We start from the raw sequence: 24,896 nt of genomic DNA, 5'->3' as shown, positions 1-24,896 counted from the left end.
AAAGCAAAGTGCAGGAAAAGGAGGACTGAAGTTATTGTCCCCTGCTTGAAATGGTTTGCTAGCTTTCTGCAAATTATACTGGTCATTTATTAAGAAAAAAAAAAAAAAAGCCAGTGCAGCTTTATTGGCGTGGATGCTGAATTGATCTAGCTGGAGAAGAAGTGTTGTTTCATAGCCGTGCACCCACAGGATGCACGGAGGGGAGCATGCGTGCCAATACGAATGGATATCTGCTTGTGTGACTACATGTTTTTCTTCCTGGATCAGCCAGCAGCAGTAGTTACCTCTCTGTTAGTCAGTGCTAGGATGCGAAGGGTGTAATTGCCATCTGCAGGGGAGGTGTGCCAGCAGGGATGCTGGGGTTGTCGTGTTAGGCATCCTGCTGTGATGATCCCGTGTAATCCCAAACGAGATGGTGTGCCTGAACTTTCAGCTACAAAACAGATTAGAGCTGGTGTCACCTGCCAGTGTGGGGCAGTTGAAAAAGCCCACAGCACTCCGGTAAAGTAAGATTTAGGAAGTACATGGTGTTCCTATTGAAGGAATTTTGGAAAAAATTTAATTCCTTTGGCAGGAGAAGAGGGCTCTGCACAGAGATGCAAACGTGACAGTTACAGGAGTACAACTTGTGCATTTCAGGCTTACCAGGCTTCAGGTTTTGTGCTGAGCCCTGGATTTCTACATCCATAGACACTATAGGAAAAGTGGGCTTTTCTCCTACTTCCACTTGTCTCCTCCATTGCCTTATGAGGACTCCAGAACTGCTTGTAGTTTCGTTTCTCTGTCTTTGCAGAGAGCTGCGCAGCCTGTCAGCACTACAAATCCAATCAGCTAATGCTGTCATTAGTGTTAATGGGCTTTCTGTGGCTGAGTTGGTGTCTCAGTCTTTGAACTACAGCCCCTTATTTCCTTCCTGGGCAGTTTCTAAGGAGTACCATGTACCCTCTGAGAAAGCAGAGATATTCCTCAAAGGGAGAATTTGAATTGAAGGAGAATACTCTGATGAGAGATAGCTTCTTCCCTTTGTTTGTTAGAAGTTTTAGAAATGGATGATACTTGAGCCCTAATGTGATTTCCTGCTGTACGCATCTGCCCCGTACCAGAAAGCTCAGTGCGAGCTCGTAGCTCCGCTCCCAAGTACAGCTTCACTGGTGGCACAGGCAGCTGCTTAGCAAAGCAGACATCTTAGCAGTGTTGCTGAAGGCCTAGATTTTCTTCTCTTATGCCCGAGTACCAGTTCCTCATGGTGACAGGGAGTAACTGAATGTCCAGAGACCCTTGTACTCCAGTTGCACTCTTTTTCCAGCACTCCAGCAAAGAGCCACTGAAACAAGCCCCTCTCTGTTCCCTAAATGTCCCATCAATGCGGAGTCACAGAACAAGTGGGAATGTCAAAACACTGCGTTTTCCTGCAGGTTTGGAGCCAGCACAGCCTTGAGCAGCCCGTGCTCCATCCCAGCCGAGGACTGTTGCTTACTGTTGTGAAAAGCCCTCCATAGACGGGCTTGGGCTGCGTCACCTTATTTCCTCTTGCCATATGGTGTATGTATATCTCAGGAACTCCCCCATTGGAGTGGTGATAGAAAAGGAGCATATGTTACATATGTTACATGAAGTAGCTCCATCCCCTCCTCTTTCTTCTTTATCTCTGGTTAGTAGCAATGTAATGATAATGATTTCAGCCTCTGCTGTCTTCAGGAATAGGAGATCAAAAGGTATGTTTGGTTTCAGCAGATGAAATACATGCACTTTTTCACGGAGAAATCCTCCGCCAACAGTAAAGACTCCAGCTGCACTGTTCACATCAGGCACAGCAGATGTTGCCTTAGCTAGAGTTTATCTGTACCTGAAAGTTAATCTACAACAGGCACAGTTTAAAGTGTGGAAACTATTAGCTGTCTGGCTGGGTCACTTTCGATTTCTGTGGTCATCATCGGTCTGCGTGCATGTGTAGTCTGGGAGCTGCTCCTCCAGAGTAATTTCTCCTCCTAGGAGGACATTTCTCCCATTTGAGGCTAGTTTTCCAACTGATACTGCTACTGTCACTGTGTTGCCCTGGTGTTTTAGCTGCATGAGCTTTGTTTTTTATTTTAGTGGTCAGTCCTTTGGGAGGTTACTTTGAGGTGAGGGGAAAGAGAATGGGAAACTCCCAGAGCAGTCATGTAGGATCCTCTGCCCACAGAAGGATTTCCCTTTCTTCCCCCGTGCTCCTTCTAGCCTGTCCTTTCCAAAGAGGCATCATCCCCTCTTCCCACTTATCCCTTTTATTCCTGGATGCTCTTGTTGGTTTGATTGCCCTTTTTTGTTTCAGTCTGTGTATGTTTCTTGATTTGTCGCTCAACTGGTGCTGCCCATTCCTGGACTCTCATTCACCTCACTGCATTTTGCTCATGGCTGCACTTCAGCTATGGTCAGGTCAACGTGGCTGGAGAGATGGGTCGCATTAACAGGTGAATGCAGGGCATTGCCCAGCTACGTTGCCTTGCGAGCTCTTCTCTGCTGGAGAAGTATTAATGCACCCCACCGCCCCCAGTTTCATTTTATCTTACCTATTTTTTATACTAGTCATACTGTCCTTGAGTCTGAGCTTGGTAAATCTGTTCTTTCCTTTTATGAGCCCTTTTCCCCGTGTCTTTCAAATGCACTGTTTGCCCAGTCTGCCCTCTTCTGTACTGAGATAATAAGTCATTTTTTCTTGTTGCGGTATTGATAGCTTTGCAGTTAACCTTTCTTAAATTAACTGGGAGAAATGCATGATGCTGCCTCTTAGAAAACCTCACTTAATATCTTTTTCCAGTCCTGTATTTATTGTGGCAAGTATTTTGTGTGTTTAACATTTCATCCACTTTCCTTTTTGTGACTGTGCTGATCAGATACTACATAGGATGGCTCCAGATGAAGTCGGTACATTTTTCCCCTATAAATTCTTCTAATGTTCAGAAAGCTTTTATTTTTTTTTAGAGAAAATACAAAATGTATGAGGTTAATTGGCCATCCAACTGTTCTGTTGTTCTCAGTATGTTAGTATGTTTATTAGCAGCATGGCTCTTACTTTATTCCATTTCCAGCCTTACTACAAGCCTTCCCCAGTTAGTTGGATTGTTCTTAAATACCCAGTAACAGAACACCTGACGGGCTCTGGAAGGGCCTTTGCATGTTATTAATGAAGACTCTCCTGCATTAATTAACCCTTTGTTACAGACTGAAGCAACTCCATTTTTCCCTCCTGAATGGCACCTGAAAACACAGTGAATTTCCTTTTGGTGTTTCTTTGCAAACCCTGTGTTTTCTTGGATGCCCTTTGACACATGCCTGTGGCCCTGCGAATTGTCTCTGCGTGGAGCTCTGTCCCTCCCAGAGAAGAGGAGCTGGAGATTATGTACTGCAGGGACCTGATCCCGTAACAATGCCTTTTGCTTGTGTAAACCTTATTCCTGGCTTCAGGCCTTGATGTTAATCTGCTTCAGCAGTTCAGAGGGTGGCAGATCCAACTTTGGTTGAGCAACACAGAACCAAGCAGTAGACTTGGAAGACGTTTTCTGAGGCAACAAGTGCGTGAATTGCACACGAACACGCAAGCTGTTTCTGCCAGGGAAGCAGGCTTGCTGCGTTCATTGTCTGTGCTCGTTCACACAATTAACAGATGGCTTTGTTACAAGAAGGCCTAACGATACGAGACTTCAGCACCAACCGTGTAGTGGCCGTGGATATTCGTGTGTTAGCTTTGGTGATGCTAGTGAGCCTCATCTGGCAGCCGGCGTTACCGGGATGCAAGATGGGTGACCTGCCTCTGCCTGGGCAAGGTTACATCCCTCCAGACCTGCTAAATCCCACATGGTGTTTGCAACCCCAGCTGTTGAAATCACCTTTCTCCTGCTGAAAGGTCGCCTTCCCACCCTGTCCCCAGAGCAAACCGCTCCATCGGCACCCAGTGAAGTCGGGAGAGCACTATAACCAAAGAGCACGTTGGTGGGCGTTGGGGGTTTCCCCGTGCGGAAAATGTCATAGCTGTTGTTCCTAATGTCTGTGCTTTGGAGGTAATCCTGGTTGTTCTTTCTTTCCTTCCTCTTGCCTGTCATTTGCAGATGTTAATGCAGGAGAACGAGTTCAGACCAATAGTGTAGCTACAGCATCAGCCTCCAACTCCACCTGAACCGGTACCAAGCAGCCAGCTGCACAGGAAAAATCACCAGTAATTTGAGTCTTGCTCAGCAACACTGGTCACATTTGGAAAGAAAATTAAAAAGAGGAAAAAAAACAACCAACCAACCAACCTGTTCATTTTAGTGTTCAATTTTTTATTATTATTATTGTTGTTCTTATTTAACCTTGTAAAATATCTATAAATACAAACCAGTTTCATTGTATTCTCACTCTGCAGGGTGTCCGGGGCAGGGGACTAGGTGGGGGGAGGAGGGAAAGTGGAGCAATACAACACACCAATGTCTCTCCCCTCGACAATCTCTTCATGTTGGAAGTTTGCTGTTGTGTACTTCAGAACCAGGACTCTTGCCTCATGCCCTCTCCCACAACGGAAAGAAGGAAAAACTAAACAAAACAAAAAAAAAAAGAACCCCCAAACCTCATTCTCTGCTGAAGTTCTTTTTTTTTAACCTCTTTTTTTATTTTCTTTTTAAGTGAAGTTTCGGACTTTGATGTAGTGCACAGCTTGAATTTGGTCGGGAGCTTAGCAGGGGTAATTCAACAGAGCTCAGCGTTTCGTGTCAGCGAATCCATATCCCGGGCTGTCCGAAGAGCTGCCCCCGGCTCGGCTCGGCGTGGGGCGCGGGCGGCGCGGTAGGAAATAGGTTGCCTAGGGGTCGGGGGGGAGGGTTTACCGTGTGTCTACGGCTTGAACTGCTAGTGGCAGACTTTCCTTTTAAAAATCAGTGCTAGCAACGAAGACACCCGCAGCTTCGTTGCGGGACGAGGCTGCCGGGCGGGTTATATATAATATAATACACACACATGCGCGAACACAAGCGGTTGGCTTTGCTGCAGCGTCTCGGCTGCCCAGACGGAGCTCGGAGCTCCTGCCCCTGGCGTGGTGCGAGATGGCAGGTGGCGGCTCGGCTCCCGTTTGGGCAGGGAGGAGCGGGCGAACAAAGCCCTCCGAGGGGACGAGGGCGCCCAGCCGGGGGTGGTAAGGGACTCTTTGGAAAGTGGCCACTGTGAAAAGCGTTTTTTCCAAGTCTCTCAATTTGGACAGGCTTCCCTTTCCCGAGATACGTACAGGAAAAGGACACCAGGGTTTATAATGTGAACTGTAACAGTCTACTGGTTTATTTTGTAATATTTTTTAACTGCAGCTTTAACTTGCAGGATGCCACATGCTATGGTAGCTCTGATTTTAAATCCACAGCTAGAATCTGTATTTAAATTTCATCTTTTTAACCTCTTGCTTTTTTGATCTCTATTTATTGATGCGCGTTGCCACATTGCCATTATGTTTTTACATTGGTAGAGTATTAATAAAATACACATCAGAGTGCTATCAACAGTAATTTGTACCTGCTGACTTGTAGGAAAGCTGGCTACATATGAGTGTGTGTGTATATATATTATATAAATATATACATGTATACATAGATACAATACTGTTCTTTTTTGTTTTGTCTACGATCTCAAATCAGTCTGACTGAAGCATGAGGTGAATGCTTGTTCTAGTCCATCTGTCCAGGGTCCGGGTTTCCTCCCTGTGAGGGTGAGTGCTGTATGAGTCCACGTCTCTGTTTCTGAAGTCAAAGCAATACTCCTCGGGAAGGGCAGGGCGCGGCCGCCGCGTAGGAAGAGGCTTTGGAGACCCGATCTCGCCGTGCGCTCGCGGCCGGCGTCCGCCCGGGCCTTAACGCTCCTTCAGAGAAACTTCAGCCGCCTTGGTGCTCACGAGCCGTTCTGTGACCTGTGGATCTCTGAGGCAGTCGGTTAGCTGTTGGGAACGGGCGAACCTTTGTGTGGCCCAGGAGTAGCCGGCAGTAGCGGCTTCGGCAAACTCGGCCACTGCAGGGCAGCAGGGGTTTTGCTCACAGGCCAGGTGCATTTCCTCTTGTACATTTTACCCTGTTTGTGTGGGATTTCTTTTTTTGTTTTTTTTTTTTTTTTTGGAAACTTGTCTCTTAGCAGCCCTGGAGCTGTTAACAAGCCCTGCCTTCCCTGTCCTGCCTGATAAACAGTGGATTTTGGGGAGGGAGGAGCTGTTTCAAGAGGTGAGCGAACGCCTACCGTGAAACCGATAAGCCCTTACGTTACGCTCCTCATCAGTTTGCTGTTGGACAAAAACCACATATGTGTATATATATACTTTAAAACAGCTGTCGTTAAATTCTGGCTGACTGTAAAAAGAGAGCACACCGACATTTAAAAAGCTGAAGGCTTTCAAAACCCTCGCGCGCGATGTAATTAAAAGGGCTGAGAAGCAGCTTAATGAAAGAACACAGCTAGCGAGTGTCCCGAAAGGTAAGTTCAGGGGCTTGGTTGACCCAGTGATCCAGATAGACGCAGGAGACCCGCGAAGTAGGACAGAGGCAGGGTATGGATCTGCTGTGTAGACGAGACTGCTGAAGCATCGGCCATAGATGCTGTTATTTGGAGGCAGTAGATTACCACGTCTTTAAAAAAGCAAAAATAATGAAGAAAAATCACTGCTTGTTCCAGGAATTGTGGCTTCTCTCTTCTTTTTTTATTTTATTTTTGGTCATTTTATCTTCATTTAAGACTAGCGGAGGAGAGTGAAGAGCTTTTCTCTCTGATTTTGTGACTGTGCAGGCGTCTGTGTGTCTTGTGTGGGTGTTAGCTGGGGAGGGTCGGGGCGCCCCTGTGGTTTTATTTTTTTCAAGGATCATGGCAGGATCACGAACTCTTTTATACAAGTTAGATCCAGGTCTTTGAATAACCTTTTTTTGTAAATAAGAAGAAAAGAAAAAAAAACAACAACAAAAAACCACAAAGCTCCTCACCAAATTCAAGCTTGTACATTATTATTTTTGGTTGTTTTTAAATTTTGAGTTTTATTGTTTTGTATGTAAATATGTGGACCCAGGAACTGTTATTAATGAGCAAAAAGTTACCGTTCAGGGCAGTGATTCTGTTTAATAATCAGACAAAATGTAGACGAGCTTTTTAAAGCCATATAGTTTTAACTCTGTACAGTAGGTACCGGCCTGTATTATTGTAACAATAACTCTAGCGATGTATAGTGTATCTATATAGTTTGGAGTGCCTTCGCTTCCATGATTTTTTGGATTTTTTTTCCCTTTTTTTTTCCCTCCTCGATTAACAACGTCTCCCACACACAGCCGCATCTTTGCTCCCCCCGCTTTCTAACTCTTTGAGTGCTGTAAGGTTTCAGTGATACCATGATCCGTAGTGGAACGAAAGGAAACCATCGTCGCCCTCCCATTTCATTCGAGCCGTGGCTTTGCTCTGGATGTTCCGAAGTTGCCCACCCTGCCCCGTCCCCCCCGCCCCTGCTAGCAGCGACCGGTTTCGTTCTGCACTCGCCCCTCCGGCGGCAGCCCGGAGTTAGCCCAGTGGCTAGCGGCTGAGTTCGGCTTTGCTCGTCTGTCCCCAGTCCTGTGCCCAGAAGTCTTCTGGACAGCAGCAGCTTCCGCGAGGCTCGGTCCTTCGGCCCCCCGGCGCGGTGGTGCCGCGCGTGGGCTCCCGAGGCCGAGGCAGCCCCACGGGAGCTCCCCGCGCCCACCCGCCCCCCTCCCTGGTCACGTTTTTCTTCGTGAGATGATGAATTTAGCATTACTTCTTTGATTTCTTGTGCCCAGCACGAAGGCCTTGTTTCTGAAACTAGTCCGCTTGTGTTTACTACCTTGTTAGTATTCCACATAAGATTGTCTTGAATGGGAAAACACTTAACTCTTTTACCAAACCAAAGGTTGCTGTTTTATTTTGAAGCATCTCGTGTTCATTCCGGTGAAGCAGAGGCTGCACTTTTTCTGGTGACACGAAGGTCAGTGACGTCAGGTTGGTTTTGGACAGTCCGCTCAGAGCTGTTACTCTTACTTTCTTCTGTTTCGGGCTCGTTTTTAATGAAGTATGGTCTTGGTCTGTCCTTTGGCAACGCCGCAGCTGCGTAGGTCTCTGAGACGGAACTGATGGCGGTCGGCGTCCCCCGCTGGACGCCTGACCGAGACACTGCTGTTCTTAATACCGAACTCGCCTACCTTACTAGGACAAAAACCGAACTACAAAAGGAAATTGGCTAATCGAAGATCCCTGATCACTTTTTCCAGTTATTTTTTAAGCAAAGCTTTGCCTAAAAAGTATAGCGGCAGGTGCCTGCGGCGTGCAACTGGTGAGCGCGTAAAAAAAATTTCCCCCAGGTTTTCAATGCTCCCTGCGAAAAGCAGACGCAAAGCAGTCTGACGGACTCGCCTGCGCGAGGGGCCTCAGCCACTGAAGATTAAAAAAGAAAAAAGCCAATACCGAAAAGCACAGTAGAGTATTCAGTCTGGGGTCTACCTTTCGGAGACTGTGAGAAGGTATCCCTGGGGTCCCAGTGTATTTCCACAGGGCTTTTAGCCAGTTTTGTCCATAGTTCGTTTCGTTTTGCAACACTGCAATAACAGCAAAACGACCAGAAAGGAAAACAGTACCTAAGGGGTTAGCTTGAGAAAAGTAGCTTCCTTGTGTTGGTCTTTCTCAATTTATTTTTAATATATATATATATAAAATATATTTATATATATATAATTTGCTTGCCTGTAAAATTTGCGTTCATTAATGTGTTGCTGATGGATCACTTGGGCCTGTACACACCAATTAGCGTGACCACTTCCATCTTAAAAACAGAAATCTAAAATATATATATATATATTAAGGACTGTGGGTTGTATACAAACTATTGCATACACTTGTGCAAATCTGTCTTGATTTAAAGGAAAAGCAAAACCTGTATAACATTATTACTACTTGAATGCCTCTGTGACTGATTTTTTTTTTCATTTTAAATATAAACTTTTTTTGTGGAAAGTATGCTTAATGTTTTATTATTTCCCCCGCCCCATTCCCCTTGTAAATACGTTTTGTTCTGTGTGACTCGGTTCGGAAATAGTTAACTGGTACTGTAATTTGCATTAAATAAAAAGTAGGTTAGCCTGGAAATGAAATTTAAAATTACAAAGTGTGTGGTCTTTATTTCAAAATCTTGCCCCTTTCTTTCCTCCTCCTTTCTTCCTTCTCTGCCCCTTGATCCTTGCCCTCACACCTCTTTCCACTCCGCAAGAATAGGTGGACATTGAATCTTTGTAATAATGATAAAAATAAAAAATTAAAAAAAAAAAAAACAAAACACAAGAAATAAGCATGTTTTCTTAAATGAGCTGTGTTATTCCATGATATTTTTCCAAGAGATGCCAGCTTGTTGTCTCTGATGCCGTTTGATTTGATGGAGAGAGGAACCCTGGGACATGATATTTCAAACTAAAACCAACCAATCTTCCTTTGCTGTCCACCTATAGATGCAAACCTAAGAACCTGTGTAAACTGCTGGCTTTGAATACTGCACTCATTGTTTTGATTTTGTTTCATTATTATTATTTTTTTTAATTTGGTCCCATTAGTAATGTTATTTGGTGGTGATCTGTAAAGTTTGTCAAGACCACGTCCAGTGGACCGTTCCTCCAGCAAATCAGCACGTAGCTATCTCTGAGTTGGGTTTCCGGTACTGGATAATGTATGTATTAAACATGACATGTCTATTAGCGCAAAAGTAAAAAAAAAAAAAAATTTAAAAAAAAGAATAAAAAAATCCTTTTTTGGGCTGGCTGACCTGGCCGAATCCATTCTGTCGCTATCCTAAAGGCTAGATGCAAGGTCATGTGACTGCTGCTTCAATAAAAACAAATTTATATTGCACAGAGGCTCCTCTTCCTTTGTTCCTGGGACGCGAGTGCACTCCGGGCCCGACGGAGCCCACCGGAGCCCACCGGCCTCCTGCACCCATCAGCCGCGGCCTCCCAGTGGCCTCCGGTCCCCAGGGTGGCGGCTGAGGGGGTGACACGGTGGCGGGCCACCCCAGCTCCCCAGCGGGGGCAGTGGTCCTGTTCTGTGGTCTCTGGTGCTCTGGAGGGTTTCTAGGTGGCAGGGGACAAGGCCAGGACATCAGCTGCTGGGACCGGGGCCGCTCTGTTCGAGGGTGGCGTCAAGGGCGGCCCATCACATCTCCAGGACATCGCTGGCCCGCAGCGCCTTGTTGGGTGAGTTCGTGTTGGTTTGAATTTTGTCATTTGTTGCAATCTTCAGCCATTTGGGGTCGTGGATAGTTGTCCTTGAGCACTTTGTAGATGCATGAGCTGGTGCACCGCGTTTTTTCTGAATTCCTGTCACCACAAATGCCCCTTGACGAGGACCAAGTCACCTTGTCACTTCTTGCTGACTGGAAGGGCACCTTTAGCTCCTTTACTTCCTTCCAATCTTTCCCTCTGTACCTCCACAATTGTTTTTAATACTTTCCTTAAGCAGTGGGTGCCAAAACTGGACAGAGATTTCCTATGAGTCCCCCCGGTGTCCAATGCAGACACTAGAAAACGTTTCACCTAGTGCACCTCTGTGTCCTTACCTGAGGACTGCGTTCACCCTTCCGTGTGGAAGGCTGCAGTTGTCCATCGCTCTCTCCCACTGCAATCCCTGCAAACATTATCGATGGGACTTTTATAGTTTCTTCCCAATCGCTCTTTAAAAAGAAGTAATAGAAAACCTCAGTGTCAAGGACCAGGCCCTGCACGACCCTCCAGGGAACAGTCATTCTCTCACCATTCCTTGTCTGGAAATACTTTTCCAGGTTTACCTGTCCATAAAACGGGTTCAAGTCCACTTCCTTGTAGGCCACGACACCTTCAAATCCTTTTAGAAGCTAACTGAAACGCGAAGTGGCACCAAGCTGCTTGCATTACAGCAGTCTGCTCCATTGACATCGTCTGTATCAACCAAACTTCCAACCATTGAGGGTGAAATTAAAAGTCCAAGCCAAGGCCACCAGCAGTGGTTGTTATCAGGAAGGGGCAGCTTTCAGGCTGCTGGCGGTGGGGTCCGAATCCTGCCATGCCTTCCTTTTCCCTTCAGCGCCTTCTACACGTGTCCAAATCCCGTGCCAGGTGACAGTGCTCAGGACATCGGAAAACCCGGGTTGTTTGAGGGTATTTTTGCTAGCGACCCAAAGGGGATCATGGCTGTTATTTGTGGTGCTGCTGTTTGCTTGCAGTCTTGGGACGTAAAGGGGGCTCCCTAGGTGGGGAGACTTTGGACCATCCAAGTTGCACTCCTTTCCTCTCAAGATTGTTTTTCATGCATGAGAACGGGTTGGTCGACGGAAGCTGGTTCTGCTGGAGATGACAAATTTGGGGCCTGCACAGCAACGAAAAAAGGTTTGGGTAGAGGTGGGAAAATTATGTGGGCTGGTGGATTCGATAGGTGAGGGACCAGCATGGTTTTTGCAAAAGGCTTTAATTACAAGTGCTGGCTATTACTGACTCATAGGAAAAAAAAAAAAAAAAAAAAAAAGAGATTCATTGTTAGATCAGTCCTGCAGCAAGTTAAGGAGAGAGGAGTGAATGCAGCTCCACAATGCTGTGAGAGCTGCTGCTTTCCAAATGCTAGAGAGGTAAAGTGGTGAGTGAGAAGATGCTGGCCAAATGGGATATTTAGGAGAGCGGAAGGGTGGGTGCTCTCACCATTTAGGGACGCAGAAGCACTGATTAAATATTTCAAGCCTCTCACTGCATCTGTATTCAGAGCACCGGTGTTGTTCACGCTCGGAGCTGACGTTGTCACCAAGAGCAACAGCACCGGCTCCTTGCTGCGCAGCTGCAGTTAGCCCGGTGCCATTGGCAGCGCAGGGAGCTCCCCGCGCTTCCTGCCTACACCCCGAGGGCGAGGACGAGCATCCCCGCACCCAGCACTGACCAGGGAGCTCCAGGACAGACCAGGAGAGCAGCGTACTGCAAAAGTCAGCAGAACTGGATGTGTTGAGTCCCGGGTGGCGGGACGAGGGCTGGGCCATGCAGCGGCCTCTCCTCCCTAGGCTTCAGCATGAACGCTTCCCACCGGACCCCTGAGATTTTATTTCGAGATTTTATTTTTATAAAATTTAATATTTTTTTTATTTAATGCCTGTTGGCATTTCATGTGCAGCCTTTCTGTTTCAGAAGGCGGGAGAGAGGCACCCCTTCAGGCCGCTGTGTGCCTACTGGTTTCAGCACTGAAGAGCGGTCCCAGGCAGATTGACTTTACTAGTCTGGCTGTACGCCTTGTCCCAGGAAGCTAGCATTTACGGCAGAACAATTCCTGCATCCCTGGTGGGGTGGAGTGCACAGGTATGAACCCACAGCTCTTCTTCCAAGCCCGGAGCCAGCTCTGCAGGCACCAACGTGAGGAAGCTGGCGGATGCCGAGCAGATACCGACACCGCTCAGGACAGCGCAGGGAGCGCTGTGTGAGCAGGGTTTGGGCTGAAGGAGGGAGACAGGACGGGGAGGAGGGGTTAGTGGTAACAGCGCACTTGGACCTTGCTAAAAGCCTTTGGCATGGGAGAACCACACTCGTAGGGTTATGCTTCCCCCAGTTGTGAGAGGGCTGAACCGAGCCCAATAATGCAGCAGGTAAAGCCTGAGTGATTGTGAGACCAGGAGCAGAGAAAACAGCAGTGCTCAGAGAGTGGCAGGAGCACGCTCTTTTAACAGCAGCAACTTTGTGATGGTCGTGTTGCTTTTAAAGGAGGCAGGAGAGAGAGAGGAGTAGGGGTTTGTTGTGTTTCTACGCTGACAAAAATGAAGAGATAGTATGTGTCTGGGGAAAAAGGTGTGCTGGCTTCATGTTATCCTATAAATAGTCCTTTTTGCTGGTCAGAACTGTAGTTACTGCAAAAGGATCTCCTCATTCCGCACGGCAAGAGCCGTATCAGCAGGGAAGACCCGAGCCAGTCTGCATTCATTCTTTTACTCCAAAGAGACCGATTTTTAGCCATTCTCAGCCCCCTGCGAGCTGACCCCAGAGGCTGCGTTTTGCCCGCTCCCCCTCGGTTCAGCCAGGCTCCCACACCTGTCGGGATGCAGAAGCAGGCAGGCTCCCGGTGGGCAGCTGCTGAAAGAAAAGCAGGACGAGCAGAATTTCCCCAGTGTTTCCACTTTATTGGTGCAGCCCTGGAGGCATCTGCTGTGTTTGTTTCGGATCCGGGCTCCTCCCCACGGTTGTTCTGGTTCCTGCTAGGAGGGAATAGTGCATTCTTGTGCTGTTGATTTATGATCCCAATTCCCTCTCACTGTGCTCATTTCTTCCTCAAAGCACATTCTGCAAAACCTGGAAAAGCCCGCACATGACAATTGAAGGCAGTTTCCCGCAGGAACCCTGCCATGGCCTTCAGTCTATATGCAACGCAATGTCATGTGGAAGAGATGGCTTTACCCTGACAGTGTCCCTTAAATCATAACAGGAGCCAAGACATTTATAGCTCAGCCTGTGCATAACACCCAGAGTCCCCTGCCCCCTCGCTGTCGGGCAGAGGGCTGTCTCCCTGGAGAAGACCAGGACGCTGCAACCCACGTTCGTTCCCACACCTGTTAGAATACTTCTTATCTTTTTAAAACCACGTCAGACTGTGCAGTAAGCCACCAGGAGGATATTTATTTCTGCATGCAACCTCAGAAATACAGAAAATGCTTCACTGGATTGGTCTTCCTGTTCTACTCTTTTGCTGCATCAAGTTTTCCATGTCTCTCTTGTTACATTGGATCTTGTGATTCATGTTATCCCCTCTCTTTCAACCAGGCTAAATTTGTCCAAGGTGGCCTGAGGCAAAAGAGCCAGTACCCTACACAGCTTCTCCTCCCACGCTGCGGAGAGTTTCTTTTTATGTTTCTGCATTTGCTACCTTCACTTCTAGCGACTAGCTAGGTATGCCGGAGGCATTTTCCCAAATCCCCCAGACCTACCAGGCTCATCCTCACAGAACCCTAACCAAAACTCACCTCCCATCTCTGACTCCTGCTGGATTTTGCAACATTTGGAGAGGCTGCCTGCCCCCACCAGTCATCCAGTACCCCTGGTTCAGTGACCGAGAGCCCAGCAATGGTTTTATGGCACAGTTCTGTTTCCTCTCCCCAGTTCTCATTTACAGCTCAGGGGAATACAGGGGTATTCAGACTGTTTTTTTTTTTTTTTCTTCTATCTGACCCTTGCCCCCCTAGTCCACAAAACAAATGTGATGCACGTTTTTTCCCCGGAATGCCCTAGTGAGCCTGAATTTTTGAGCAGCTGCTGGTTTCTGTTTTTTGAAAGACCAGAGCTATGTTCAGAATTAGCTAGCTGGACTACACCCGAAGCTTTACAGACCCCACACAAAGCAGGGGCTATCAGTTTCAGAGAAATGATGGAAGTACACAGATATCAGCCTGTTATCACATTAGCATTCAGAGCCAACACTGCTATTTATTGCATGAGTTGTAGCCAGAGCATCAGTGAGTAAGCATTTTGGGTGTTTAGTTGTGGCCATGCCTGCCCCTCCAAAAACTGGTGCATTTGATGTTGATATTGGCGTAAATGTACCTTTGAGATGCTAAACCCACAGACCTGAGGAATTTTGACAGGTGAGTACTTGAGAGCTGAGCAAGTCCCTGACAGCTCTCTGATCAGATGCACTGCGCTTGTCTGCAGCCTGCTGGTTTCTGACATCCTGAGCTGGAGCACCCCCATGCTTGCAAACAAGGCAAAGCCAGCATCCTCTCTGCATAGCCCCCTGGAGACGGAAAGCCAGAGTGACTAATGCTGTTCTAAGAAATAAGATTCTTTCCAGAATTGTTCTCCTTCGGGATAAGAAAAAGCAAAAAGAGGTCAGCCCAAAGAGCAAAATCTTTGAAAAAGACATAAACACTGGTTAATGGGTCCTTCATCCAAGGTACACCAGCCCCAGTGTCATTCTGCTGTCACCTAGCTTTGGTTATTAGTGACAGACACTGCCTGGTTGGCAGGAACCACTCTACTGAGGGCAAGAGCACCTTTTCTTTATGTGACGGCGAGCTATGTGAGAAGAGGATGCAAGCCCTGACCCCCATTAGTAGCTTGTCAAGGACAGTTTTCGTTCAACTACAATGCTTATCAATAGTGGTGCTCAAACAGCAATCCACTCTTTGCTTTACTCCACTAAGGAAATCAGTGGGACGTGCTTGAGAAAAGACTCCCTGTACGGTCTCAATGCAAAATTTCCCACTGCTGGAACATTTTTTCATTTAATGTTATTGATAAAAGGAAATACCATCAAAAGCTCGGGTGCAGATCTCTGGTGGCCTGTGGCAGGAAGACAAACAAGGAGTGCTAACACTGGTCTCTCACTCAAGCTTCTCTTAATAATTAGAAGAGGAGAATTAGCTTACGAGGTCCAGAGCTAGTTGGGGGGCTGGGCTTGGACTGGGGCTGCCACACTGAAATGTACAGAGCGTGGTTCCAGGACAATATTGCTGGTGGGCAGCAGGAGGCACAGACCAAAGAAGAGAGAGGTGCTTTTGCATTCTGGATGCCCTGTAAAAAAGCAAATATAATGCGCTTCCCTCTCTTTCACCATATTCTGAGCTCAGGTCACGGAAAGGAAGGGAAACTCACCTTGCTTGTGTTTCTAGGAGGCTGTGCCATCCTTGTCTGACCCATCAGAAGGGCTCAGACCACCACCTGTCCCAGCTGGAGGATCTCCCTCTATCCTGCTGGCAGACGTCTCCTGATGTAGTGCAGGATCAGCCAATAACTCTTCTGTGCTTCTGTGGATTATCTGATGAGCAGCATAGATGTGCTTTCTTTGGGACTGCCTCACTGTGCATAAAAAGAGGTAAGGCTTTTACTGGGAAATATACTGCAAAGCGTTCTCTGTAGGGGAGATGGGAGGGGTAGCTCTTAGCCTTTCTGCAGCTACGGAAAAGCCTGTTTCAGGAAAAAATAACGCCCTGCTAACTTTGGCTGAAAGCGTTCTACTGCCACCTAATAGCAGCAACCAACTTTGCATTTCACTTTGAAGATGAGCTCCCCGCCCCCCCAGTGTAAAGCACTGTGCAAGTGTTTCCTTTTCCAGCTTAGGGCATAACTGCTCAGGTTATCAGGCTTTAAATTAACTTCTTTCAGTGTCTATTAATTGTAGCAGGTTTCTAGAAGACTACAGCTGGAATCTGTTCTCTCCTGTGTTATGATTTTGCCTGTACTGAGAAAGAGTTCAAGTTAGACCTGGAGACAGCACAGATTCGTTAAGCCACCTGCCTTATCATCTCCCTTTTGCTACTGCAGGATTGTTCTTTACTGTGTTTTATGTTTTTCAGCCAATCTAATTTGTATATATTTCCAGCCCACCTCCTGGGAAACAATTACCCAAGCTAAATCATTGACCCCACAATTCTCTTCATTTCTCTTTACTCTTCTTGTTCCCTCTTTCTCCCTCCAGATTTGAGATGCTGCTAAATAATCAGGGGGATTGAAATACAGCGTACTTGTAGGAGGACATGGGGAATGTTTCAGGAATGAGCTCCGTGGTTGTCATCGTGCCGCTTCCCTGAAAAAGCCCAAGACTTCCTTGTTTTGGTCTGTTTGCATTGTAAGGCTCAGCTGTACTTTAACTGTGACACTGAACCTCTGGTGTCCTGCATGCTCTCACTGTGACTGTTCAGAGAGCCCACACTTGCTGACCCAGTTGTTCAATGTTTCTAACCCAGCCTGTTTACGTTTATCCATCTTCCAGGTCCATTTCGTTGACAATGAACACAACTGGATCTAACTTGCATCCGATAAGCTGACTGTCACCAGCCAGCTCTCAATTCCCAGGAGAGCTTCCTCTGTCCAAGGCATTTTGGCTCCAGCTGTGTATGCGCATACTGCATGAACTATATCAGGAATACTCTCCTGGTATTGCTGCAGTCTGTTCCTCCATTCGCAGTGAATTCCATCTAAAAAGAGGGCTCAAACTGCTGGGTGAGTTTTGTCCTTTTAAAAGCAAGTTTTTTCACATCAGCACTTTGACATCCAGTGAGGTAGGGTTCAGAAGTGAGCTGCAAAGGTGTCTCAGGATGAGCCAGTATTGGGCAATTCCTGCTTTTATGCATAGGAACAGGAGAAAGAAAGGGGAAAAGAGAGAAGAGTCTAGGTAACAGCAAAACAGAGATACTTAAGGGAAAGCTAAAGTGTAGGCAAAGACTGAACTTGGAGGCCCTCAGATCTTTGTTACACAAATAAACTTGCTCCTCTGGCAGGCCAGAGAACTGTGCTCTCAGATCACTCCCTGCTACTTCCAAGGAAGGTGTGTGCTCAAGAATGTGCCAGCTTGATAAAACACACAGTTTCATAATGAATAATCTGGCTCACTACAGGGAAAGCTTTAAAAGCTGCCACAGAAATGCAATACACTGATGGGCTCATGAGATCTAATGACATTCTTTGATAATATTCCCTTTGGATTTGTACGGAATAGTTACTGATTCTGCTCCTCCGAAGGTCTCACTGTGCAGGAGATTTATGGCAGGGCCTGTTCATCAGAGAATACATTTGGTATCATTCAGCTAGCTCTTGTGATGGCTTCTGTCACAAGAATATCGTGGCAAATTTCACCTGAACACGTTTGAAGGAGCTCTTGTACTTTATCACCTATTGCTCTTGCTCTTCTTTTAGACTCCATTTTAATTTTGCCTGTATCTAGCTCTCCTTTCCAGGCAGATCCACTCTAGCTGTCTCATATTTTGAACATTTTTTTCCTCTGCAGCTTGGGAGCACTTATGGGGTGCTTTGTCCATCAGCTGCTGTTGTATTTAAGCACAGTATGTATTCCCTTCCGTGATGGTAGCTCTGTATGTCCAGAATCACATGCCATCTCTGCGTGGCCTGCTCTCGTTTCTGGCAGGCTAACCTGTGTGTGTTAGTACCTGAGCTGCAGGCTTCATTGACTAAAATGACATCATCCTGCTTTGGTAGGCTTGCAGAAGCAAGGCTGAGGAGAAAAGAGCTGATTTAAGCTTACACAGAATTGCCAGCTGCTGAATAGATACTGTTGTTCTGATAAATACACAAACCAGGAAGAAAGAGGTTTGCACAATTCATTGGTGACAAAAAGTGTTTTCATGATTTGTATTTTCATTAAAAAAAAACAAAACAATAAATTGAGTGCCTTTGTTCTCAAGTCAGAGAAGTATAATAAGGCAAGGACCACTTCAGACTCTGCAGTGATACAACTGCTTTTCATAAGTTATATCCACTTTGACTGGTTTAGTCACAGTCTTCTGAGTATGCTGGTTAGTGGAAGCCTCTGAGTTAAAAACAGCCATCCATTCATGATCCTCCATATAATACATGGGTTTCCAGTGTCTTCCCCTCTCTATTTTGACAGCTACTATTCCATTTTGACTAAACAGAAATAGTCTTTACAATTCCAAAATTATCTCCTTAAAACTTGACACTATAGCCAACTCTAAAACCTTATTTTTGATTCTAGTTCTCAACCAACCGGGGGAAAAAGCATGGGAAAGCATGTAATCTTCCTTTCACAGATGGAATATGTTTAAGTAATCTGCTTGGTAAAGAATTCTACAGATTTTACAAATTGCCATATTATAGACAATTTGCAACCATGCTACACTTACAGGCTTTTTTCAGTTTGTTTTTTGAAGGTACAATGGATTTTTTTTCAACACATGTACTTTTATTGTTGCAGTTACATCAAATTGCATCAGATCTGAATTCAGGCCATCATTTTAAAAGACTAAAGCCCATGAGAAATTGGTGAAAAAGGATCAGAGGACTTAACTTTCTAACTGCAGAGTGCAAAAGAAGTATCTCAGAGAACTGAGATAACCCTTGGCACTGCATTTTTCCTTTCAGTGAGCTAAAGTGAGGAGGCTGAAGCAGTTGGAGAACAGCATAAAACTGGACTCCTTACCTTTTTCTCTGATAGAGGTTTTCTCAATCTCTGGGATCAGGAAAGCATAAACCAGCTCTGCTACAATCTCTTCTGACTGTAGGTGAGTTCGACTAAAGAACAGATACATAGAGTGATATTAGTATTTTATAATTTTCTTTCCAGATTACCTCTGCAAACACACAACTCCCTTGTAAATATTCTCACTATTTTCAAGTGAGTGCATTGTCATGGCAGTAATTGTCAGCTGAGTCTCTGTTTATCCTATAAACTGGTGCACTGCGATGACAGTGTGACTATTGTCCTCTGCATTGCACTGCCAATGTGTTCAATACTGCAATGGGAAAGCAGTATTTCTGGGGATAAGATCACCCTAGACTCCTCATCCTCCAAGGTGTTTAGGAGCCCAGCTCTCACAGATGACAAACTGAGTTAGACACACACATAGCTCCAAGGATTTGGGTCTTTCACAATTTAGTTTTTGGCCCTTTGCTGAGTTTGCTAAATTCTTCCCTTTTGTGACTTTGCATTTGGCTGGTCCCCATGTTCTTTTCCATGCCAGTGTTTGGTGGGTTCCCAACTGGCCCAAGGGCTGCATGCATTATCTACGCTTCATTCTCCCCAAGGATTTCAACATTCTGGTTGTATTCATCTAGTTACAAAATACACAGCTGCTGTACCAGAGGAGAGTCACTGTGTCATTGGGATTTTTATGGCTCAGTTCCAAAAAAAAGAGCATAGAAACTGAATCGGAGGTTTGGCAGGTCCTAAAAAGTATTCACTGCTAATGCCCCAGCCAAACACAAGACTGTGGTGTTCTCAACAAGTTACTCTACCCAGAGCGCTTTGTCAGGCAGCCATCAATATGACTGACCCCCATGGAAATTGGCAGTTTCTTAAAGAACAGCCACCCCAGAATGAGACTGCTGTACAGCTGTATCTTTAGCATCTCTTTCAAACTGATTTTCTGTAGTACTGTAAATAAATGAAAAGACTAGTATGAATGGGGTATTGCTTTAGGCAGTTCCCAGATTCACTTAAAGCTCAGTCACAGCATCACATTGGCATGGAGAAGTCTAAAAAGGGTGATTCACAGATCCCACAAGAGATTTGCAAAGGGAGTCTGGCGCATGCTGTATAGAAATAAAGCTCTGATGGATTTATATGTGTGTACCAGATAGTAATGGTGTGGTTCCCATACAGCAGTCACACTAAAGAGGTGGTCATGAACAGTATTGCTCTACCCTTCCTATGTCTTAAATTATACATGTACCCACAGATGCAGATAGTTAGGCAGGTTCTACACTGCTACAAGTGGCCTCCAATGTGCCTTTTAAGAACATACCAACTTTCCATTTCATAAGCAATGTCATTGATTTCTACGGCCATTCTCTGAATCTCTTCCCTGGCTTGTTCTTCAGCTGTGTTCTCCATGGTACTCAGGATAATGTCTTCCAAGTAGGAGTCAATAGTGCTCTGCTGCACTTTCACCACCTGGAACAAAACACCAAGCTGTTATTCTTACTGCCTACTGATTTGCTAAGAGGATGGAACCAGATTTCTGGAGAAATAAGAACAACAGGTTTTCACCAGATGCTCTTAATTTCAGGCCGACCAGCCTGAGGTTTGGTTTCAGAGGTGCTTTCTGTGAAGAATAACTTGTGTAAAAGCCTTTTCTCTCATCACTCTATCTGAGAACAAACTCAGAAACAAGTTCAGGAAGGAACCAGTGTGAGATACAAAACTTATCTGCAGATACAATTCTTCTGCAGCAGGTTAATCCTATAGCAGTTGCTTCTTCATTTCTCATGAACAACAGCTGCCAAATGACAATTGTCATTATTGGCTTCAGTAAATTAATCAGCTTTCATTTAAGCTGGAGGAAAAAACATTCATCAAGCCAGATAAAGTAGCAAGAATAAAACCAAGGTAAAATTATTGGTTTCCTTACATTGGATGTAGAGCAGAGATTCTAGAAATAGGTATTTTCTTTCTGCTAGTATTAAGGACCTAAGCTTACTGCATTTTGACCCACCTCGCTTGCCACTCAGAGAAACAGAAAAGAGGAAAAGATAAAATTAAAAATAAATGTGATTTCAGACTCTCCTGGTATTAACCTCCTCCCACAAAGTTTGAAAATTATTGGTTTAGTCAATTAGGCTCCCACTCATTCTTTTCAGCTGGGAGAAATAGGCTTCATGCAGCCAGGAGCTAGGGAATAGGAGCAGGACTATTCAGCAGTTACGGAATAGGGTAATCTCAGGACTAATTTCTGGACTTCACAGTTATGTTATCCATTATCACTGCTTCAAAACAATTCATCTTATGGTACCCATTGTTATTGCAGTCCACTTCTGCAGGGTGAAATCTTTCCAAAAACTTGTTTAAAGGCACCCTTCCTGGGAGAGCACCCAACAGCTCTGCTGGACAGACCAAGTTGTGACAAAACACTAATCCTAAAGATGAGTTAGGAACATCAGTGACAACTGAAGCACTTCCCTTCCATCCAGACCTTCCCACAAGCAGCAGGCAGTTCCCACAGGCTGCCCGCTGTCCCACCAGTCTCCTTCTCTTGCCTGTCTGAAAATCTCATCTTCCTCCTGCCGACGCCTCTCTTCCACCTGACGGCGTCCGCTCTCTTCCGCCTCCCGCATCCGCCTCTGCCTCTCAGCCAGCATGACAAAAGCGTGGATCTTCCGCTCTTCCTGCAGCCTCAACAGCTCTTTGGACAGGAAATCAAACATGTTTGCCAGTGCCCTTCCTTCTTCCTGGGCCAAGCGGCTTTCCATTGATGACAGCTTTAAAAAAAAATGCAAAGAATTGCGTTACAAACCTCAGGAATGTTTCTCCGAGTCCCAGGACTGCCACAGGCATGTGAAACAGCTCTGCAACATCCCCTCACACCAATCGTGGGGAGTTTTGCATTCTTGTTTTACATGCACAGGCTTGGATTCTGCATAATGTAATGTTCCTGCATACACGCTCTGCTAGCATAAAGGGGCCAAAAATTGGCCAGTATGGGGATAGGCCTGATCCTGTTGCACTGGGACAAGCAGCTGCCTCTCTTGAGTGAGTGGGAGGAGATAAAACACTAGATGCACTGTATTCCTGCTATTATGAGCTGCTTTTTTTGTCTGTGGGTATAATCAGAATAGTCACTGAGGCCATCTTTTTGTTACTGGGGAACTGCTCCACTTCCCAGACCACGAAAGGGGAGGTACAAAAGTGACAATGAAATGATTTCAACCACATGTCCTTCATCCTTCCGTGCTAAGCTTAGCTAGACCAGAATAGAAAAATAGGATCATAAGTGGCAAATACAGTTTCTAACATCTGGAAAGTAAAGCCTCAATTCTTATGACTAGGGAGCTTGAGTAAAGGTTTAGGAAACTACAGTTTTGAGTACGGACACATTTTTATGCTATTTTGAAGATTCACGATGTTTGTTACAGTTCAAAGCCACCTCAGTGAAATGGTACATTTTTGGTTGGACATTCACGATGCAACCAAAGTGATATAACTTGCTGAGGTAACACAGGAATTGAGAGACCCTGCTGATTTAGATATTGAGTTATTACCTAAAACTGTACAAGTTACATACTAGATGCTATCAAATTCAAAGCAACAGTAATTATATTGAGTTTGCAGATGTGCAAACAAGAACTCAAAACTCCAGGTAATGGAAAATCGTCATGTCTGTGACAGAACTGAGACCAGAGTTTGGCATTGCTGTGCCATTCACACCTTACTCCAAGCACATCATGTTTTATGGGTTTGGTATGTGTGATAGCAATCCAGAAAATGACAGGATCTATGGTATGTTCATTATCTCTGGAGCTGGCTGGGATGCTGTGCCTCTGTTGGAATAAAAGGTCAATAAGAGACTAGACTTGAGCACAGAACTCAAAGCAAGAGGTGAAAAACAGAGGTGAAATATCCCTGACAAACAGAAATAAATCAGCTTTCTTATACTGTTGTGCCATTTGCTCAATCAATGTTTCAAAAAGAAGTGGGACCGTCAGTGTTGCGTGCACCTAGAAGTGACAGTGCTTAGCCCATGGGTGTTTATGATGGAGGACAGCAATGCAGTCGCTGCATCCCCTCACAAGGAGATACCAAGGAACTAACCTGCTTCTTTCTCTTTATTGCTTAAAGTGCTGTATCTAAAACACTGTGTGAAATGCAGGAAAACAACCCAGGAACAATCCTGTCTTATGATTTTGCTATACTTCAGCTTAGCAACGTTCATCTTTGCCTATTCTATCTAGAATTTTAGTCTTCCTTACACAGAAAATATTTCTTGAAGAATGCCCCTTTTTATATTAGTAATGTCAAAAAACTGAAAAACCTGTGACCAACAAGAACTAAAGAATTGTGAAACATCAGTGACTCTAAAATAGGCACACACATAGAAAACTGCTGCACATTCATTCCAGAGTCTTAAAGTTCAAAATATTTAGATTTGAGCCTTGGATTGTGTGCCTTCAGACTGTTTTTTGATGTTTTTGTTATTGTTGTTGTTTGTTTCTTTCTTTAAAAAAAAAAGAAAAAAAAGGCGAGAGCAGAGGAGGTAGATACCAGCAGAGGGGGATAGTGGCTCTCCCAGAAGAAAATTCTGAGATCAGAGGTCAGCATCTTTTACCATTTGCTCTCTCCCCTTCTCTGTGAATGGTGTTATGATGTCTGAACTGCTCTCTCCTTCACTCTTACCTGTGTTTCCAGAAGAGAGGGAGCAATTTCCAGTTCCTAATGCCTAAGGATTTAATTTTTTTTTCTTATATTCTCAGCAGATTAATGCTGTATTCTTGCATTCTACACTTGGGCTCCCTATGTATGAGGGAACATCTAGAAATGATAAACAGCAAAACACAGTCACCCCACTCCATTTTTACCGAGATCTATGGAGAAATTTTTTTGCTGTCCACCCAGCAGGAAGCAGTAATTTGACATCATCTCTGCCAGGCCAGTGGCTAGTAGATGCTGTTATCATAACATAACAGCCTGCAGAATTGCCTCACAGGTGGTCAGTGAAACACCAGAAGAGTGGTAAAAACAATACGTAAACCTGCAGAAACGTGGGAGATACTGTATATCTGAGATGCATTCAAGTCTTAACAAAATTTCTTTATGATGCATTCCAGACCAGCACCTGTCATTTGATTCATTTTGCTCTGGAAATCTGTTGCCCTCCAAGGAAATAGGATAAGAATTCGTGTCGCCGACTCTCACAAGATTCTTGGTAGAGGATGGGGCCCAGAATTTCCCTGCATTCCAGAATAGTGGCAAGTACACCATTACAGCAGCACTGCTAAGGTCTAGAAGTCTCAGTCCCTACCAGACTTACAAACTAAATCAACACTGGTTTCTTCTGTGATGCTTTATGCCTGAGGAAGAGCCTGAAGGGGTGCCAAGGTAGAAAAAGAACAGGGAAATGACACAGCAGAAACACACATTCAGTAAAACATCTGACAGGTGCAAGTGACAAGCATGTACTGTGATGCCAGGTCACAGCAACAAACGGACTGAAATGTGGGTAAACTGAGGTTCATCTAACAGTGCAGTTTGTTCAGAGCCCTGTAAATATAAATAAACAAGTACAGCCTGGGCAGCAGCTGTGGTCAGGGTGCCTCAATCTGCTCAGAGCTGCTCTGCAGGCTCTGGGGAATCTCAGAAACATTTTTAGCCCCTCGGGTGTTCAATATTTGGTCTGTGCAAACAAAGTATTTGAGTTACTTGGAGTGCTTTCTGTACTGTGGATAACAGAAAACATAAAGGAATTAAATGTTAGAGCACTGGTGCTGCTGCAAGCAAAGCGCACCCCATTAGAGGAGTATGGGGAATCAGCCTCCCCAGTTTATATGCCAACCTCGTGCATTTGCAAGTCACGCTGTTGCTGTAAGGCCCGTGTCATTTGCTCCTCTGCTTTCCGAAGCAGCTGTCCATCTTCCTGGAGTGCGTGAGTGGTGCGCAGCTCTTGGATCAGTTCCATCCGCTTCTCCTTCTCTTCAAACATCTTT

General features: G+C 45.4%; 2 protein-coding genes across 4 annotated transcripts in view; one reads left to right on the top strand and one right to left on the bottom strand.

Moving 5' to 3' along the window:
- Positions 1-4,273, top strand: part of GSK3B (glycogen synthase kinase 3 beta) — a 144,780-nt gene extending 140,507 nt beyond the window's left edge. For both annotated transcript variants that reach the window (XM_080572330.1, XM_080572329.1), the window contains one exon: positions 4,086-4,273. In XM_080572330.1, the coding sequence (XP_080428456.1) occupies positions 4,086-4,153 (68 nt within the window). In that variant the 3' untranslated portion in view covers positions 4,154-4,273. The remainder of the gene's footprint in view (positions 1-4,085) is intronic.
- Positions 4,274-7,230: 2,957 nt separating this feature from the next.
- Positions 7,231-24,896, bottom strand: part of CFAP91 (cilia and flagella associated protein 91) — a 39,376-nt gene continuing 21,710 nt past the window's right edge. Inside the window, exons 12-17 of one of the 2 annotated variants that reach the window (XM_080572270.1) lie at positions 24,746-24,892; positions 21,456-21,677; positions 20,225-20,373; positions 18,901-18,992; positions 15,600-15,803; positions 7,231-11,355 (exon numbers count right to left, since the gene is read on the bottom strand). In XM_080572270.1, coding sequence (XP_080428396.1) covers positions 15,613-15,803; positions 18,901-18,992; positions 20,225-20,373; positions 21,456-21,677; positions 24,746-24,892 — 801 coding nt within the window. In that variant the 3' untranslated portion in view covers positions 7,231-11,355; positions 15,600-15,612. Of the gene's footprint in view, positions 11,356-15,599; positions 15,804-16,060; positions 17,064-18,900; positions 18,993-20,224; positions 20,374-20,914; positions 21,678-24,745; positions 24,893-24,896 lie in introns of those variants that run through there. The other variant, XR_013942903.1, reaches the window with a different exon arrangement.

Source organism: Anser brachyrhynchus (genome assembly GCF_964034855.1).
Source record: "Anser brachyrhynchus genome assembly, chromosome: 1".
Taxonomy (NCBI): Eukaryota; Metazoa; Chordata; class Aves; order Anseriformes; family Anatidae; genus Anser; species Anser brachyrhynchus.
The sequence above is the reverse complement of the archived record's forward strand: the minus strand, read 5'-3'. Positions and strand labels throughout refer to the sequence as shown.